This window comes from Mauremys mutica, chromosome 16, assembly GCF_020497125.1.
Source record: "Mauremys mutica isolate MM-2020 ecotype Southern chromosome 16, ASM2049712v1, whole genome shotgun sequence".
NCBI lineage: Eukaryota > Metazoa > Chordata > Testudines > Geoemydidae > Mauremys > Mauremys mutica.
The window spans coordinates 6,025,520-6,039,406 of NC_059087.1; the positions used below are offsets into that span (position 1 = coordinate 6,025,520).

General features: G+C 51.4%; 1 protein-coding gene across 9 annotated transcripts in view; it reads right to left on the reverse strand.

The window, feature by feature from the left end:
- CUX2 (cut like homeobox 2) overlaps positions 1-13,887 on the reverse strand; it is a 223,194-nt gene that overhangs the window by 50,694 nt on the left and 158,613 nt on the right. For all 9 annotated transcript variants that reach the window (XM_044989886.1, XM_044989883.1, XM_044989885.1 and 6 more), the window contains one exon: positions 7,075-7,153. In XM_044989886.1, coding sequence (XP_044845821.1) covers positions 7,075-7,153 — 79 coding nt within the window. The remainder of the gene's footprint in view (positions 1-7,074; positions 7,154-13,887) is intronic.

The window sequence follows — 13,887 nt, forward strand, 5'->3', positions numbered from 1 at the left end:
AATAAACCTGATTCGTTGGTATAACTGATGGATTATCCCTGGGCATAGAAGCTACAGTAAAGAAACAAGTTAGTGGAGAGTTGACTAACCCTTGCATCCTACCTGGCACACGTTAGCAGAAAGTGACACTCCATGAAATTAGAGGGCCATAAATTTAGAACCAGTAAAAGGAAACCATCCCTTCCCACAGCATAGCGTCCACCTGTGGAATTCCCAGCTGCAGAGGGTCATCAGCTGAAGACATATAGCGTGGCTGATTTTAAAAAGGATAATTTTACAGCCATTAATAACATTTGTAGCTATGCAAGCTAAGATAACAATATAGGTAATTAAACCTCATGCTCCAGGGCCTAAGATGATAGACTGCCGGGTTGTGAAGGATTCCCCATCTCATTCCCACTGCACACACTAGGTAGATGTATCACCAAGAGGGTCTTTTCTTGCTAGCCCCGGAAGCACCAGAGAACAGCCAATGCAGAATAAAAAGCTAAACAGCCCAATCTGTTATGGCAAATTCCTCTGTCTCTTTGTAACAAGGAATAATGTAATAGCAAAAATGTATGCCACTACCCTGTGTAATAAAGCTGCGATGGAGTTTTGCCTGTATCAGCATTTCCATCTAGCTTCTTTCAGCAACCAGGCCTTTGCTGAAATAAAAATGACACATTTTCTAAACATTTCCTCTTCAGATGTGAGCTGTTTGCATTTTGATTATATATTTTTGGACCTGGGCGCGCTAAAGAAAACATTTGAGCTTAAAGCCGCACACCACCATTCCCTCCTGGCTAGTCCACGTGAGAGGGGAGATTTTATGTCATCTGTGGGCTAAACAGCCAGTCCACATAGGCAACAGAGGCAATAAAATCAACTTGCCTAAGATCTAAGTTTTAAAAATAGGGGTTGAAATTTAATATAGCCCTTAATTTGGCCAACACATCTTAAAGGTCCAGCCAACCACATGTGATCACCAACCATACCTCTCAGACGTCCTTCATTTCAAGGGACGTAACTCACTGTAGCCCCAGAGAGCTGTTTGGTCCACACATGCGGCACCCCTCACCTCGACTCTGATCTACTGCCCAGCGATGTTAATGGCAAAGTTCCCATTGACTCTGATGATGCAGGACAGAGCCTTTTATTGTTAGAAACAATTTACATCAGAAATGAAGAATTATGAGGCTGGGCTCACAGGAAGAACCATTGACACTAAAGGGAGAGGTGCCTATGACATTGGAAGAATCATTCTGAGTGCCCCTCATCTGAGGTTTGTATCACACACGTCGCCCCCTGCCTCCTGTCTGCGGCAAGCAGAGAGGTCTGCTACTGGCTATGGGCCCAATCCTGCTCACAAGGGAGACGACCCACACTGGTGGAATTAGTCAAATGCATCAGTGTTTGCAGGACCAGTCCTATGAAAACAAAGTGTGGATTAAAATGATATTTGTGTGGCAATTTCTAATCTATTTGTGCACACGGTGCTTAATTAAATGACTAACTTACTTTGATTTCATTAGAGCCTATCCTCACAAGAGACCAAACCAGCTGATTTTTTTTTTTTAAATACTTGAATACAAAACGTAGTCCTTTAAAAAAATAAATATTGGCCTGGTATTTTTCTTAAATTACCGATGCCAAATACAACCACTAGCTGGTGCTATTGCACACTATTTTAGCATTCACAACTTCACAGGGAAGGGGAATGTCCCTTTCACTGATGCATCCAAAAGAGTTGGGTTTTTGGCTTCGTTAGGAAATCGTCCAGGAAAACCCAATTCCCTGGTAAAGAAAAGACAAAATACCTTTCCACACTGTGCCGCAGAGAGACCGAGGCTCCCGCTGGCGACGTGAGTGTGTTCGGGGAAGCGGAGTGCCGACGAGGGATGGCGTCCGTCCAGCTGCATGGCTCTGAGCTGAAAGCCTGGGGGTGTCTGCAATGGAGAGGGGAGCTGACCTCGCACATCTCCGAGTGAAGGGACTGCTGCAGATTTCCCATTCTGATCCTGTCGGGGGCATTTGCATCAGGGGCTTTAGGCTCTGATCCTGGAAGTGGTCACGCACAGGAGCAGGGTCTTGGTTTGGTTCCATCTCTGAGCTCCAGTTGGGATCATGATGGGCTGAACCCGGATGTCCTTGCTGTACTGAGTCCTTGTGAAAGCAAAGCCCTTCCTGCAGTCGGGGGAGCAGCGAGCACTCAGTATACCCCAGGATTTGCCCCCTGGGCACCAATGGGAATTGTGCCTGAAGACGTGCGGAGTCCAAACTGAGTAAGGACCCCTGGGGTGGGCCATATAACTTAGATCTTTTCATCTAAACGTTGTCAGTAACTGAAGGTTGTGCCCTCGGGAACTGACCTTCAGTGCGCTTCAGCTCTGCAGCCCTAGTGACGGGGGAAACCCTGAAGGGTCAGTTTGGGTTCCAGGCTGAACCCCTCTCGCCAGGAACTCAAGCTGAAACTCCTAGCTCACCTCATGTCCCGTCTCGAGATACAAGCGTTGGTCAAACTTTCAACTCTGAACAAGGGTTCGCTTGGGGTTGGTGGGCTGGGTGAACATTCTGGATGGTTCTTATTGCCTCAGAACCAGCCTTTCCCCTGCTTTGATTAATACAGGGCCCAGGAGAGGCCAGCACTAATGCTCAGCGGATGTTCTGAGGCTGCCCATCCAGCCCCACTAAAGTCAATGCAGAGGCACGTGGGAAAGAACTGAATTTGGCCTGACGTCTCGCTGTCCTGGATTTTTGGGTTGTATTTTCCACTCAGCTTGGCTGTTCTTACCTGAGTTATTTAGTGAATAATTCATTCGCCTTCCTGGGTCCTGAAATGTTCCAGCTCCATGTGATACTCACGGAACATTACTCTAGTTAACGTCTAATTACACATTACATCAAAGCTGCTGTGGAGCCGCACGGAGCGGCTGCACAACAACAACGCGTCTCCAGCAAACCACACCGTGCCTGGCACGTTTGAGAGACTCCAGACAGCTGGATCGCTCAGGACCGGCAGGAAGGGAGAGCCTCACTCACTGTTACCCATCCACTTCCAGACCCCAGCCATCCCCTGGCTTTTAACTCTCCCATGGTCTCCACACACCCCTACATGCTCCCCATACCGAACCCTGCACATGTCCCTGCCCCCATTGCCACATCCTCCCTGTTCCCTCCTCCCCAGAGCCAGCTCCTCCACCTGGGACTCCTTCCCCTCCGGGTCCAAGCCTGCAGCCTTTGCTTGGGCAAAAATTCCCATTGATACTCAAGTCAAGAGGCCAAATGCTGCTGCTGTTGGAATCAGCAGGAGGCTGGACTCTCATTCCTTCCTTCTCCATGCAGCTGACCATGAAACCTCCCCCGCCTCTACTGGCTGACTCTGGCAGGGCATGTCCCATTTCCCGCTCTCCCATCTGCAGGGCTCTCTCCGGGCTGGTTCCACGAGCAGCTCACTAGCAGAGCCGGCCAAGCCCACCAGCTCGCTTTCAGCCCCCCGCACGCACGCGGAGGCCTGTCACGTGGCGTTGCTGTTGAAAGTGAACAGCACGTCTCCCTATGCCGCCTGGCACTAGTGTGAGGGACACAGCACCGCTCCCTGCGCGAATTGGGTCAGGGGAGGTGCACGGAACCCCTCCGAGACCCCGGCCGCGGCCCTGCTGAGCGCACAGCCCCACGCTGGGGGAGAGGGGAGGGCTAGTTACTTTCCTTAGCCCCTGGGAGCCCCTTGGGAAAGCGGCAGTATCCTCCCAGGGGGAAATGCTCCTCCTAGTGCCCAGCCCCAGTCACTCAGTGGCCACGTGGTGAGGGAAGGAATTTCTCCGGCTCACAAGGTCACCGCAAAGCGATGGCAGCTGCTACTCCTGCCTTGGGGCCTGCGTAGTACCCACCCCTCCTCCCCCCATGTCCAGGCAGGAGCATCGGCTGAGCCTGCTTCAGATTCAGGGGTGCGGGAGCCTCCAGCCACCTGTATCAGAGGGGGAGCCGTGTTAGTCTGGATCTGGAAAAAGGAACAGAGAGTCCTGTGGCACCTTATAGACTAACAGATGTATTGGAGCATGAGCTTTCGTGGGTGAATACCCACTCTGCATGCGTCTGACGAAGTGAGTATTCACTCACAAAAGCTCATGCTCCAATACGTCTGTTAGTCTGGTAGTGCCTGGGGGCATTGTGCAGGGGCCAATGGCTGGTGGAGCCACCCGGTGGCAGATCCACCACCCCTGCTCCATCCCGCACATGCCCCCAGGCAGTCCCTGCAGAGCTAGAAGGTACCTCCCCCTGCACAGCGAAGCCTTTTTGGACAAGAGGAAGGGGAAGGATTTGGGACTAGGGTCTGAGCCGCACTTAGGCTGACACAGTTACAGCGCTCAGGGGTGTGAAAAATTCACAACCGAAGCGCCTTAGTCCTGCTGACCTAAGAATTCTTCCAGCAGCCGCGCTCCCGTTGTTGAGGAGGCGGATACCTACAGCAACGGAAAAAGCCCTTCCATCGCTGTAGGCTGCGTCTACACTCGGGGGTTACAGCGGAGAAGCTACAGCTAGAGTTAGCTAGACAGACAGGAGATATAGCTTCAGGCCTTGTTAGGGTGACCAGACAGCAAGTGTGAAAAATCGGGACGGGGGTGGGGGGTAAGACAAAGCCCTGGATATCGGGACTGTCCCTATAAAATCAGAACATCTGGTCATCCCAGGCCTTGTCTACACCAGGGATTTGCTCCAATTTCAGCCATCAGTGTAGACAGGCACAGCTGCTGTTTGCACTGACAAAAGATGCCCCTGCTGGAAATGGGTATCAGCTTGGCCAGTACAAACAGTGGCTGTTCCTGTCTGCACCATGGGCTGCACCAGCGCAGCTACACTGCTGGCTGAAACGGAGGCAAATCCTCAATGGAGACAACCCGCCCTGTTCCCCCTGCATCTCCCTCTTCTTCAGCCCATGTGCTCAGCTGCTTCTCCGCTAACAAGCCCTTTCCCTCCAGCCCGGGTCTGCGCCTCGTGGGTTTGCCTGGCGCGAGACAGAAATCAGCCGCCCCTGCTACACAAGTCAAAGGGAGGCTTAAATCAAATCTTCCTCGGCAACAATGACATTAATTATGCTTTTAACACATTTTACTGCTTCCCCCCCCCCCTTACTTCATGCCACATCTGTGTGAACAATATTGAAAAGATTTACGATCTTCTTTCGTAATTGCAGCCACACAGCCCCGCTCACTTCTCAAAATACTCGCTGAGCAATCAGCCTCCGCCGGGGAGCCGTGTTGACAGCAGCCATTCAAAACAAAAACGTTGAATCAGGACTTGTGTGTCGCTTCGAAAGTAGTCTACAAAGAATCTGCCTGTCAAGGAAAGCATCGAGAGGGCTAAAATTACAGGAGTGAGCGTCCGCGCCGAGGTGGGGTCGGCGCGGGGAGGACGAGTGAATAGATCCGGGCTCTGACATTTGGTTCTCGTGTCGCAGGATAAAATTTAACGAGGACAGGAATGTGTCTCCCGAATTCCCCAAAGAAATCATTAAAACATTTTGTTATTCCTCAATGTCTGCCCGATGAGTTAGTGCCCCTGCCGGAGCCCTCCTGCATCTCACGACTCTTCATCCTCTGACTGGTTCTTCGCTACCAGGAGACGTCTTCCTGCCAGGCGCTGCACGGGCGAGGTTAGCGCAAAGCAAGAGCCCCTGGTACGACACGTGGGGCTCTCTGTTAGCAGTTACTGCTCAATCCCTCTACGCAGGGCCAGGCACCAAACCCATCGCTGGGGGGGTCAGAGCCAGGCGAGCGTGTGGAAAGGCCACACTATGCAGAGCTTCTAGTCCCTTCCCCGAGGGCGCTCCGAGAGCAGCAGCATGGGTCCGCTGCTGGGGAAGATGCTCGCCCATGCCAAGGACTAGAGGTGGGAGCTGGTTTTGGCCTCAGGGTCCTGGGCAGCAGCCAGACCCGTTTCTAGGGACACAGAGACTTGATAAGCTCACGCAGCCAACGAGGCAGAAGCAGGGTTAGAACCCAGGACCCCTGAATGCTAGTCCAGCACCCAAACCACTGCACCACACTGCTTTGCTCCACACACAAATCTGACAGGAGGCAGAGCTGACTGCTGGTTGGCCGAGAACCAGGGTGCCAAGCCCAGCTCTGCTGCTGGACGTCACCAGGTCGCTTAACTTTTCCGTGCCTCAGTTTCCCCATCTATGAGATGGAGACAACACAGTCTTGCTAAACCAATAGTGAACATTTACCAGCCCAGGCACCAAATCTGCTCACCCGCCCTTACCATTGTGATGAGAATGAAAAAACCAACATTATTTTACTTGCCCATCAAACCCTCACTAGTTATCCAAGGTGAGCCAACAAGCAGGATTTTGCAAGGCTGCGGGAAGACCATTTGCACAGGGCTGTGAGGCCCTGTGCTAGAAAGCACTGTTATTACTGGGCACGGAGGGGCTGACGGCTCATTCTAGGCTCAGGATGCCTAGTTACTGTATGTTAACCTTGGGGTCACCCTTGACTGGCTCTCCTTTCAAAAGGGCTCAGACAAACACACGGATGGGCATGAACAGCGCTAGGTGTAGGGTTTGGTTGATGTCCCTATGCGTGTTTAAACCCCCTACATGTCCTTGTGGGAAGCTGGGCTGTAAAAGGAGCTCAGTCATTGTAGTTAACGTACCGTCGAAAACACAACTGGGGATAGGAGCAGTGTTATTACAAGGCTTGAGCAAATGTATTCCTTTTCTAGCGTCAAGATGCATTTGGCTCACACGCCGAAATACAAGGATGGCAAAAGATGTTCCCACTTGTCTGTTCCGCTCGCTCGGATCTCAAAAACAACACGGAAAAATCAGTGGCCACCAAACCGGCTGCGACGCAGGGAGAGCAACACTGAGGATGCAGAGCCGTGGCCCAAAGGACACTGGAACGAGACCCGATTCTGGGCAATTGGAGGGATGGATAACGGGAGAGATGGAGCTGCAGAAAGCCCCGAGCACCAGGACAGGGCAATGATGCCGGGGCATGTGGCAGACACAGCAATCCTGGCTTGTAATGGCCGCTTGGCGGTCTGTGCGCAACATTAATTATTCAGCTAAGTAGCCAAAGCATTCCTTACCTGGTGCTCCAATTAATTGCTTGTAAACACTGAGGAAAGCCGTCTCAGCCTCCTTGCTTCTTTTACTAAGTGCAATCACCTGAGGGAAAATAAAAATACGAGGTGAGGAAATGCGAAACCAGGGCTTCAAAGAAGAGAAGAAACCCGTGAAGGCCAGGCGCTGGGCTCAGCTAGGCCGGCATGAATCTAGAGTCACTCCCATCTAAGCCACAGGCAGATCTCCCTGCCACGTGCCTAGACTGCAGCAGGGATGCTCCAGATTGGCACGAGCGTAACTGAGACCAGAATCCCTGCCCTGCTGCAAAGAATTAATAATTACCACCTACATTCGCCTCACCCCGCGGGGGCTGTGCAGCTCCATTCACTGCCAAGCTGCTGGGTCTGTTCTCGAACCAGGAAACAAAACCATAACACTTAACAGCCTCTGACCCTCTGTTTTATTGCTTGGTGCCGCTTCTGATCAGAAGTTACGATGGCTGGGGTTTCTCTGGCGCACGCTAGGAGTTATTTTTAGCGGAGGTCACCGCTGACTTTAAGATCAGAACAGAGCAGCACAGAGTCGGAGCGCCTCTAGGGCACGCTGCAGGACCCGCTTTGTTCAAGTTGTTTCCGCCATAACTACAGGGGTCTCCCAGGGAACTGGGGTGGGGGAAGGAACTGAACTCCAAACCGAGGTCCTTCTGACAGAGAAGTGCCAAGAGAAAAAGATTCCACGAAGCTTACAACGGCTCTTGCGTTGCTGACCTAGCTGACCTGTGCAGTGTTTGGATTCCACAGAGACAGGGAGAACCTGGGGTGTATTTCCCAGGTCCTGTAGGTCAGTTTACAGCACACAAACCTGTTCCACCAGCTTGTTTGCTTTTCGCCTTTATACGTTTTGCCAACTCCCACGATCCTCTAACTTTCTTATTTAATGGAAACCCCGAAGATGCAGCCACGTCCACACGAGCTGCCCCTCTGCTGAGCTCTTCGCAAGGTCTATTACGTGGTTTGTCTAGTTGACCAGAGTTGGAAATGGGACTGGCATATTCACACAGGAACACTGGAAGTGATATTTCCAGGGACGGGCCTTATGGGCACTTTATAAAAAGCCTGGGGATACGGGCTCATCAGAATGAATAATAATGCTACTTGATGTGTGTCTAGCCCCTTTCATCAAATGCGGGAGAACATTTAACTGAACTGTTATTATCCCTGTAGTACAGATAGGAAAGTGGGGAACAGGCTCTGCCACAGACTTCCCCTGAGACCACAGGCAAGTCACTTAGCCTCTCTGGCCCAGATCCTGGGAGGAATTAAGGCTCCACTGAAATCAATGGAAGTTAGGAGCCTAACTACCTCTGAATATCTGTGCCTTGGCTCCTCAACTGCATAATGGGGGGAACAGCCCTGCCCTGCCCCCTGGGGTGCTGTGAGGTTAAAGGCATTAACATTTGGGAGGTGCTGGGGCTGTCTACGTAGATACACAGAGGGGGCACACAGTTTGCGTGAGGTCATGCTGGGAGCTGGCACATTTGGGAACAGACCCAATGTCTCCCCTGCTTTCAGATCCCTCTTCCATCCATCAGAGCAACTGCCTGCCTCGGAAGATGGCCTCGCTATGTGTCAGTGCTCTGCACATCCCTCCAGTTGGGGTTGGTCTTTGCTCTCTGATAGCTGGAGGTAACGGGACTTTCAAGTAATCAGAGGCTAGGGACACTCAAAGCACAGGATCGCATCCCTGACCATCTTGGCTAATAGCCACTGATGCACCTATCCTCCATGAACTTAGCTCATTCTTTTAAAAACCAAATTATAGTTTTGGCCTTCACAACATCCCTTGGCAAGGAGTTCCACAGGTTAACAGGGTGCTGTGTGACCAAGTACTTCCTTTTGTTTGTTTTATACCCACTGCCTATTCATTTCATTGGCGGACCCCAGGTTCTTGTGTTATGAAAGACGCAAACTCTCGCTGGTACCTACCAGGCTCCCCACGCAGGCACCTTCGCTGCAGAGGTAACGGCACAAAGAATCCCACTTAGAAGAACCTGGTGGGACATCAACACCAGGCATCTCCAAGCAAAGCCAACCTGTTAGTTCCTCCCTCTAATGCCTCACCCTAGGGAAAGCTGTCAGTGAAATTTCACTGGGGACGGGTAGCACATTTCAGCTCGCCTTCCCAGCTGCCACTCAACCCCAAGCGATCAGGAAACCCCAAGCGATCATTAAACTCAGCTAATTATCTGCCAGAGATGTGGGCTAGCCTCCTTCTCAACTCTTCGGGGAGAGTGAGCAGAACCCCCCCCCCCACACACACACGTCTAGCTCAGAGCCACAGCTTCAGCCCCAAGATGAGCCCAGAAGAGAGACTCTTGTAGCTCTCTGGTAGGAATCACAGCAGTGATCTGGTGCCCTAAGCCCTGTGCTAATGCGCCATGTCAGCCATAACACTAAGCACCGTGTCAGTGGAGACCATTCCAGCCCTAGGAGAAAGACAGACTCATAGTCAGCTGCTATCCAGCACTGTTCAGCGGCAGGTCTCACGGTGCTCTGCAAGAGAAGATCGGTATCATTACTCCCTTGCTACGGATAGGGAGCCTGAGGCAGAGAGCGCTCTGGGCAGTTGTCCAAGGACACACAATGAGTCAGTGGCAGAACCAAGAAGAGAAGCCAGGCTTCCCGACTCCCGGTCCAGTGCCGTATCCACTGGACCAGCAAATTATGCAGCTCAATTGGCTTTATTTGCTTCTACCTGAAGGTGGCTTAGTGCTAACCCTGACTCTGGAGCATATTCCTTACCCCCACCACGTTACACACGTGGGGCCTCCGGAGCGTGGTCTGCAGAAACGACTCCACCAGCCCCCAGGCTAGCCAGCCCTGCCGACGCGGGCTGGCAGAGAGGCCAGCGGACGAACAGAGGCCAGCCAGCGCGCTCACCTCGCTTCATTACATGTTTCACAGTCAGCGTTCAGAAGCAGCACACTGCCTCTGTGCGTGAATCCGTCCCGCTCCTTCGGGAGGAGAAACACCCGGCTGTTAAGGAAGAGAAAGATACGACTGGCCAGTCACAAGGCGTTTACCTCACCCTTCTCCACGGCCCTGAAATCCTGCCAGATGCAAGCAGCTGTGCTTCCATTCCCAGGAGTTGTCTGTTACATTATGTCCCCTCGTGAGACCTGGGCCGTCCACGCACTGGGCAGTTATTTTAATTTGGAACCCAGAAACCCAAGAGACGGCTCAGGGGGAGCCCCACAGAGAGCAGACATGAGCAAGACAGGAAACACAGCTTTGCAGTTAAGGCACAACACCGCACAGGGATTCGAGAGACCTGGAGTCAACCTCTGGCTCTGCTATAGACTCACTGTGTGACCTCGGTCAAGTCACTTCTTTCTGTGCCTGTTTACCCAACTGCAAGACAGGAACGATGACAATACAGCCATTGCTTGTCCGTCTATTTAGATTGTGGACAGGGGCAGGACCATCTCTGACTATTAGTCTGTCCAGTGCCAAGGGCAATAGAGCCTCACCACAGATTGCGACTCTGAGCGCTACTGTAATATAAATATAACAATGACCACGACAGCGTTAGCAGGCAGAGAAATGTCAGGAGGTCAGAACAAGTTTATCTGGCTGTGGTTCTGTAGCCTCTGTCCCATTTACTCCCCATACATCTCTGCTGTCCCCTAGAGGGCAGGAGTTCCCAGGTGCCCACATGGCAGTGAGGAGGTTGTCAAAAGGATCCATGGAATTAAACAAAGTAACTAGCTTACGCTGGGTGCAGGATCCACACCCCGCGTCCTTTGCCTTTGGCTAAATTCCTAACACTACAGTAATGTCACGCCAAGATAAATCATTGATGCACTTTGAGTAAATGAAAATTATAATTTAATGCTGGAGCTTAAATAAGAAATAAGAATTTTACCTTTTATTTAAATGGCAGGCTGCTGAGCTGGGTCCAACAACACCCGCCCCGAAAAGCCTTGGCCACGCTGACATCTTCAGGTCAGGGTGGGATGGCTGAGACCCCAGTCTCCCCCCCCCCCCCTTTTCTTTTAGTCCTCGCAAACCCAGGGGCCTTCCCATCAGGGTGTGCAACCTCCCAGAGGGGCTGCGGCCAGACGCCCACTGCGCAATTCAGAAGTAACTAAGCTCCGCTGCGTTGCATGGCTAATACCAGACCAATACATTAGTACTGCCACAATATCCCCATTCAACATTGATGAGCATGAATCTTTTACTCCAGTTAATTTTTCAGCATTTGCCTACACAATCCTGGGAGTTTTTCCCACCCGCTCCCGCCTGACGGCAGAGCTCTTTGTTCACTAAGGTCCTGGCCGTCTAAAGGTTTTTAGGTGCCTAACTTCCATCAAAATCAGTGGGAGTTAGGTGCCCAAATAGCCTGGAGAATCTGGATCAAAGTGACTTTGTTCAGAACTTTCACATTCATCCCTGATGGATTTGCTGATGCCGGAGAGCATGATCCGTCGCCTTCCAGCTCTTGGATAGACGGGGGGGAAAAGAGGTTAAAATTAGGGAACCAGGGACACGCAAATATCCCCTTCCAAAGAGCATCTCTGTGCTACCGCATGGATTTCGCTCCAAGCACGAGATTGAATTGAGGAGTCTCAGCACAGAGCCTGAAGACTGAGCCGGCCTCTGAAGGCTGTGGGGAGGAAGTTTGCATCAGCCCTGCTTGGAACTGGATAATCAACGATCACCTGACACTTTCACTAGCGCTAAGTCTCTGTTCCTGCCAGGAACAGCATCCAGCTGAGCCTCCAGGCAACCTCCCTGACCTCGCTGGGGCACTGAGTAGCCATGACAATCCGCCCACGTGCTGTCACTTGTGGGAGCAGGCCCTGAATTCGTAACAAAAGTTAGGGGGAAAAGGCTGAAACCACCGCGGCGAGTGAGACCGGGATGGCGTTTGTCTAGCCACATACTCCAGCGGAGGGTGCTGAAGCGCCAAGTCATTGCAGGCTGCCTGGTGTAGCGAGCTGAGAACCAGGCTGGGAGCCTGGAATTGCAGGCTTCTAATTCTCTTTCCTCCACTGACTGGTCGGCAAGGCCTGGGGCCAGTTTCTGGGCCGCGAACGTCAGATTTAAGAGGCAGGTAGACAAGTCAAAGGAAGTGGCCCAGGGTACTTAGCCCTTCTGATAACACCAGAACGCACGGAGTGAGCTGTAGCATACAGGGCTCTCTCGGGTGCTCACTGCAGGAGTACCCGAGAGCCTCACTGATATTAAAGCATTTATCCTCGAGTAGGAAAGTATTATTACTCCCGTTTCACTTATGGGGAAGACGGCGGCACAGAGAGGTTAGATCCTTAGGGCCAGATTCACGAAGGGATTTGGAATCCTAGCTTCCTGGAAGACAGGAGCCTAGACTCCTTGCTGGGGTCTGGGCCGTAAGCCCATTCTGAAGGGCTTTGCTGAACTGAGGCCGCGGTGACTTGCCAAGGCCCCCAGGAAGTCTGCACCAAAGCTTGGAACGGGCTCATGATCTCCCATGTCCCAGCTCAGCGCCTAACCGTGGATTTCGTTGTCTGACTTTAGACAGCCACATTTGAAAACTTCGGCCTTGACCTCCCGGTGCCTCATGGGGGCACTGGGCAGATTCACTATTGGATGTTCAGCCCGTGCTCTGAAAGTGTAGAGCACTGATTGCGTAAGTGCTCAGGGTTCTGATAAAGCCCCTGGACCAACCGCACTATTGTAATGGAACTTGGTTTATTCCAGAAAAGGTCAAGGATCAAAAAACATTGCTCTGTGTTAATTTATCCTCGGAAAGCGTTACCCTGAAATCTCACCAGGAAGCCAGGCTGATCTCAGTGTAAAACCCATCAGATACATTGTACTCTAACATTTGCAGTAACTTCAGAGCTAATAATAAGGCAATGAGCAGCTTGTCTGTATTAATAATCACCTTCCACCCAAGGAAGAGCAGTGGTCTTGTGCGCCTCTAGAAAGAGAACCAGGTCCTGTTTGAAGCTGCAACTGAACTGGTCCCAACTGGCAGAAGTGGTATGAGCAATGGCGTAATCATCAGTTACACCGATCACGGATTTGATAATTATCGAACGAAGTCCTAACTTCCAGCCACAGCACAGTGAGAGCTCCGCAATCTCACCAATCTAAAGGGGTGAGAGGTTTTTGTTTATTTGTTTTTTTGTTTTGTTTTTTTGGGGGGGAAGGGGGAAGTCTTCTCATTGCTAGAAAAGCTTCCAACCTCCACACAAGAGTGAATTTAAATTGCTTGTCATTCAAAACAAAAGCAAACCACTCATTTGTAATTCACCAGCCACCTGAGCAAACCGCGTTCCCCCCTCCATGCTCACAGTCACTAGAGCACAAAGATCATTTTCCTATTGTTAAAATTGCATAAGCCGTGGCTGTTTTTAGCATCTAATACACAGACTCACTTTCTCATTCTAGTGCTTCCAGCATCTTCGGAATTTGGGGGCTTTCTTTAGCATTTCACAAACAAATTCAGCTTCAGGGGGTTTGAAAGAACACCACAAACACAGCGGCAATAGGCCAGTAACGCAAGCGGAAAACTATCCGAGCTTTGTGTGCAATTTAACTGGACAAAGTTCCGTTCTCTGCATTACCCAGCTGCACATCACCTCTAGGTGGCTGTAGAAGCCGATTTAAGGCTCCTCCTTTTTACAGCAGGAGAGGCTCCTGCAATGCTTCTGCACTGGAATACAATATCCCTATGGAGCCCTTTTCCATCTCTAGCCTGTACGTTACGATGAACGCAGCCTTTGCCTTCCCGGAGACTCACCGTTCTAGTGCAGTTGTTTTATCAGCCAACAACCAGAGAACTGGGTT